The 5,776-nt window shown below is 41.1% G+C and overlaps 1 protein-coding gene across 1 annotated transcript in view; it reads right to left on the bottom strand.

The window, feature by feature from the left end:
• The window catches only part of GLS (glutaminase), a 111,691-nt gene extending 111,573 nt beyond the window's left edge, over positions 1-118 (bottom strand). Inside the window, exon 1 of the mRNA XM_006864072.1 lies at positions 6-118. Coding sequence (XP_006864134.1) covers positions 6-118 — 113 coding nt within the window. The remainder of the gene's footprint in view (positions 1-5) is intronic.
• Positions 119-5,776: the final 5,658 nt, after the last annotated feature.

Here is a 5,776-nt window from a genome sequence, read left to right as displayed (position 1 = left end):
CCCAGGGGCGCCGGCACAGGGTGGCGACTGGCTGCGCACGCTTCAGTACCGCCCCGGCAACGGCGGGCGACCGCAGGAGCAGGTCCCGCAGCATCGCCGAACCTCGCAGCCGCATCATGCCGCTGGCTCAGTCAGCGCCCACTCGACAGAGGAGGATGCTCCAGGCGTGGGCGGCTGCTCTCCACTGGGAACGCGGTTTCCCAGCGAGGCGGCGACAGAGGCAGCGACGGAGCTTGAGCACGGGCTTTGGCTGCAGTGGTGCTGCTCCTGAAGCGGTCCGACACCGTTCTTCCTCACTGCGCCGAGGGCTCCGCACTGAGACTGAAGCGCAGGGGAGGGCCGGAGACATTCCGCGTTCACCCACCCAGGGGCGGGACAACGCCCGCGGCCAGCCCACTTCACCATCTCCAATTGGCTCGGGCTCTCGACCTCTCTTATGATTGGTTACTGCAACAGTCAAATTTCTCTCGGCGCCTGGTGCGTGGATGGTTGGGCGTGGGGTGTGGGGAATAGTCAAATTGACGTGTGAGGCGGGGTAGCCAATCTATCCTCCAGAGTAGCCCCTTCTCTGGCTCAGCGCTACCCTGTTTGGGAACAAGGGACTCGGATCTTGTCAATTTCGAAGCGGTTGACTCTCTGGACTCTGGTTCCTCGAACTGATGTGTGTAGTGGGGAGGGATGTGGGGGATGCTGGGCGAGAGAGAGCGGTCAGCGGAACCGGCCAGGGATGGTGTCTGGCCAGACCATCCAGGCGAGGCTGGTCCAAACCTGCAGCCGACCAAGTATTGGGACAGGTGTGTGGTGACGCTTGCAATGGCCACGGTGCCGCGACGGCTGCCTACTCCAGACGAGCCCTTTCGCTCTCCTAAATGTTAGTTTGCTTGAAACTTTCCATGGTTGGCCACTACCCAGATGTGAAATGTTTTGGAAAAAATGAGCAAAATCCTTTTAGCTGTGAGACTTAAGCCATTTGGAAGGTTGAAGTGGGGAGGGAGAACAATGAAAGAATTCCAAAACAAAGCTACTTACTTTTTTAAAGAATATGTACACCGATGCCTCGAAAATGTTTTTGAACAGCAAAGATTCTTAAAATAGTTTTCTTGAAGGCAAACTCACAGATAACGTTTTCTTTTTTTAAAGCTGTGTTATTGTTTTAAAATGTAAGCATCCAAATCCTAGTGATATCTCTAAATCTTTTCAGAGCAGTGCTGCTTAGCCATCTATCCCTTTGGACCTGTAGAAAATTTTGACAGATTCTGAGATGTTGCCTAAATTCCATATATACACGCCATTCCAGACCCTCCCCCCCTCAAAAAAAAAAATGTTTTTAGACTGTTTCCTGAACGTTTGTGCATAGATGCAGAAAGCTTAACTGGGGCAAATTTTTGAATCAGGAAAAAGAGTGTGTCATGGACTGATGACCAGATTTAATAATCTAATGAATCTTAAAATATTGCACTAGATTACTAATTAGGAACCCTGACTGTACCCACAGTGTACGTGGCCTTTGTCATGTTGTGTCATAGCCTTGTCATGTTTAAGCTTTTTTCTATTTGCCTGTTAACTGGAAGAGCATGAAGAAAGAGAGAAATCGCCTTTTTCAAACGGCTGTAAATTATCATAGTGACCCTGGATAGGGTTTCCGAGGAGTAGCTGTGGGGTTTGAACCACTGACCTTTTTGGTTAACTGTCTAGTGCTTATCCTCCAGCACCACACCAGGACTCTTCCAATCTCTTAGATACAACTAATGATTCGTTTGATTACATCATTTAACCTTATTTAACCTTAAATATCACTAAAATCTTGATGATTCAAATAAATGATATATTCGGAAAAAGGAACATCAACTTTGATGGGAAAGGTAAAAACTAATTCCCCTGCTTATATTTTTCCATCTACTTTTTAGTGACTTTTAACCCCTCCTGTCCTCTAGTCTCTTGTTATGAAGAGCCATCAGTCAGTTCCGACTCATAGTGACCTTGTATAGAGTTTCCAAAGAATGGCTGGTGGGTTTGAACTACCAGCCTTAAGGTTAGCTGTCCATTGCTTATCCTACAGCAAGCACCACACCAGGACTCCTTCCAATCTCTTGCTGTTGTTAACTGCCATGGAGTTGGTTCCAACTCAAGCATCCCTATATAGGGTTTCCAAGGAGCGACTGATAGCTTTGAACTGCCAACCTTCTGGTTAACAGTGCAGTGTATATCCCACAGAGCCAGACCAGGACTCTTTCCAGTCTCTTAGATACAACTAATTATCAATTTCACTACATCCTTTTTCTGAATCACATCTAAGTTGTTGACAGATCTAGTTGTTTTCCTTCTAATGTTCCTCTTAGTTTCTCTAATCTTCTTATGAAAAAAAATTTTCTGATATTTGAAAGTTTAAAACTTTTACATAATAAGGAGTCCTGGTGTGGTGCTAGGATAAGCACTGGACCGTTAACCACAAGGTCAGCAGTTGAAACCCACCAGTCACTCCTCAGAAACGTTGTGTCTCTGTGAGTTGGAACCAGCTCAATGGCCCTTAACAACAGCAGCAACAATACTTAACAAACTTAAAAAGCAAACCTAGGACTAGGAGATGCTCTTCTAAAGTTTCTACCTTAGGAAATGAGATGGTGAGAATAGATGTTATTTTGCATTTAGCAGTAAGCTGCACTAAAAATGTAACCCCTTCTTTGAGAAGGACAATAATAGCACATAGAAATTATTATAAATATAAAAAAGTGATTGACTTAACATTTTCATTTGATTATTTTCTTCTATAATTTTTATCTTTGTTGATGTTTTAATCAACTACAGCTTTGAAACTATGTATTAGAGTTAATCACTGTTTCAGTTAGGTTAATTATTCACCTGTTAAACCATATCATACAAAATAAAATATATCATTATAAAACATTTTATACACATACAATAAAACCAAACCAAACCCACTGCTGTCGAGTTGATTTGGACCCTACCCTACCGATAGGGTTACGAATTGGGTTGCTAACCTCAAGGTCGGCAGTTCGAAACTACCAGCGGTTTTGCCGGAGAAAGATGAGGCGTTCTGCTCCCGTAAAGATTTACAGCCTCGGAAACCCTGTGCAGGGTCACTATGAGTCGGAACTGACTTCTCCATGGTAACTACGGATAGGGTAGAACTGTCTTTCTGTAGGGTTTCCAAGGTGTGTATCTTTACAGAAGCAGACTGCCATGTCTTATGTCCTCGGAGCTGCTGGGGGCTTCGAACTGTCAACCTTTTGGATAACAACCAAATGCTTAATCACTGTGCCATTAGAGTTCCTTGCAATACAATAAAAACCAAATCTACTGTTGTGGAGTCAATTCCGACTCATAACGACCCTACATAGAGTTTCTGAGACTATAAATCTTTATGGGAACAGACAGTCTCATATTTCTCCCTTGAAGCAACTAGTGGGTTTGAACTACTGCCCTTGTGTTAACTTCCCAATGCTTTGCCCACAGTGTCACGAGGACTCCTTCCAAAATACTTACAGATAGAAAAGGTCTCCAGATTAACCTGCGGCCCCATTACCAGATTACCACGCATCTGTCAGTTTGTCGTCCTGTGATGGTTTGTATGCTGTTGTGATGCTGGAAGGTATGGCACCAGTATTTTAAATATCAGCAGAGTATACTCATGGTGGACAGGTTTCAGCTGAGCTTTCAGATGAAAACAGACTAGGAAACGAGAGAGACTGACTACTTCTGAATGTTTAGCCGCTGAAAACCTTATGAATACTAGTGAGTGGAACACTGCCAGATTACCCAGACTGTTGGATATTGAAATATGATGAATAGAACCTGAAAAATGTAAGCTATAGCAATGTAAGATGAGCTCCTAAGGTTGGAAAGCACTCAGAATAAGACTGGGGATGCACTGTCTCCTCAAGATAGAGCTGACCAATGAATGGGGTAAAGCTTTCAGGGTCTTCATTTGCTCATTGGGCACAACTCAAAATAAGAAGAAGCAGCTATAAATATCCATTAATAATCGAAGTATGGAATGTGTAACGTATGGATCTAGGAAAATTGGAAGTTGTCAAAAATTAAATATAACACATAAAAATAGATGTTGAATAATGATGCATGGAGGGGATTGTAATCATTGCAATGAAATGAAATACGAAAGGATGAATGTAAAGCTGATGTTCTCCCATATAAACTGTCACTCAATTCACAATAAAAACTTAATTTAAAAAAAAGATATCTGAGGCATTAGTGAGCAGAAATGGACTGACATTGGCCATTTTGAATTTGTCATATAGTTTACTATGTAAGGAGTGACAATTTCAAGAGGAATGGCATCACACTCATCATTAAAAAGAATGTTTCTAAATCTATTAGGAAATACAACACAGTCTGTGATAGGGTAATATCCATATGCCTACAAGGAAGTCCAGTTAATATCACTATTATTCAAATGTATGCACCAACCACTAAAACAAATGAAGATGTAATTGAAGAATTCTATCAGCTTTTTCAGTTTGAAATGGATCAAACATACAATCAAAACACATTGATAATCGCTGGTGATTGGAATGTGAAGATTGAAAACAAAAGAAAGGATCAGTAGTTGGAGAATTATAGCCTTGGTAATAGAAATAATGCTGGAGATCGTGTCAAAGAATTTTGCAAGACCAATTACTTATTCATTGAAAATACCTTTTATAAACAATATAAAAAGTGATTGTACACATTGGTTTCACCAGATGGAATGCACAGGAATCAAATTGAAGACATCTGTGGAAAGAGCCAGTGAAAAGCTCCATATCATCAGCCAAAGCAAGTACAGGGACAGAATGTGGAACATACCATCAATTGCTCATATGGAAGTTAAGGCAGAAGGAGAAGAATCTATGAATACCGAAATATAACTTTGAACATATTCTACCGAAATTTAAAGACCATCTCAAGGACAAATTTGATGCATTATATTAGATACTAATGGCCAAAGATCAGAGGAGTTAAAGGATAACATCAAGAGCATCATACAAGAAGAAAGCAAAAGGTCATTTAAAGAAAAGAAAAGAAAGAAAAGACCAAAATGGTTGTCAGAGGAGACTCTGAAATTTGCTCTCCAGCATTGAGATTCTAAAGCAAATGCAAAAAATAAGGAAGCAAAAGAGCTCAATAACAAATTTCAAAAGGCAGCTTGAGAAGATAAAGTCAAGTATTATTATGAAATGTGCAAAGGCCTGGAATGAGAAAATCAAAAGGAAAGAATATGCTCAACATTCTCAAGCTCAAAGAACTAAAAAAAAAAAATCAAGCCTCAATTTGAAATATTGAAAAATTCTATGAGAAAAATTATGAATGATACAGATCAAAAGAAGATGGAAGGAATGCACAGAGTCACTGTATCAAACAGAAATGGTTGATGTTCAAGAGATAGTATATGATCAAGAGCCAGTGGTACTGAAGGAAGTCCAAGAGGCACTGAAAGTATTGGCAAAGAACAAGGCTCCAGGAACTGATGGAATACAAATGGAAATCTCTCAACAAACTGATACAGCACTGGAGGCACTCGCTCATGTATGCCAAGAAATTTGGAAGACAACTACCTGGTCAGCTGGAAGAGATCATATTTGTGCTCATTCCAAAGAAAGGTGACCCAATGGAATGCAGAAATCATCAAACAATATCATTAATATCACATACAAGTAAAATGTTGCTAAAGATAATTAAAACATGGCTACAACAGTACACTGACAGTGAACTTCCAGAGACAAGGGATATCATTGCTAATATCAGATGGATCTTGGCT

Source organism: Chrysochloris asiatica, unplaced genomic scaffold (genome assembly GCF_000296735.1).
Source record: "Chrysochloris asiatica unplaced genomic scaffold, ChrAsi1.0 scaffold00059, whole genome shotgun sequence".
Classification (NCBI taxonomy): Eukaryota; Metazoa; Chordata; class Mammalia; order Afrosoricida; family Chrysochloridae; genus Chrysochloris; species Chrysochloris asiatica.
This window is presented reverse-complemented; position numbering and strand designations above follow the sequence as displayed.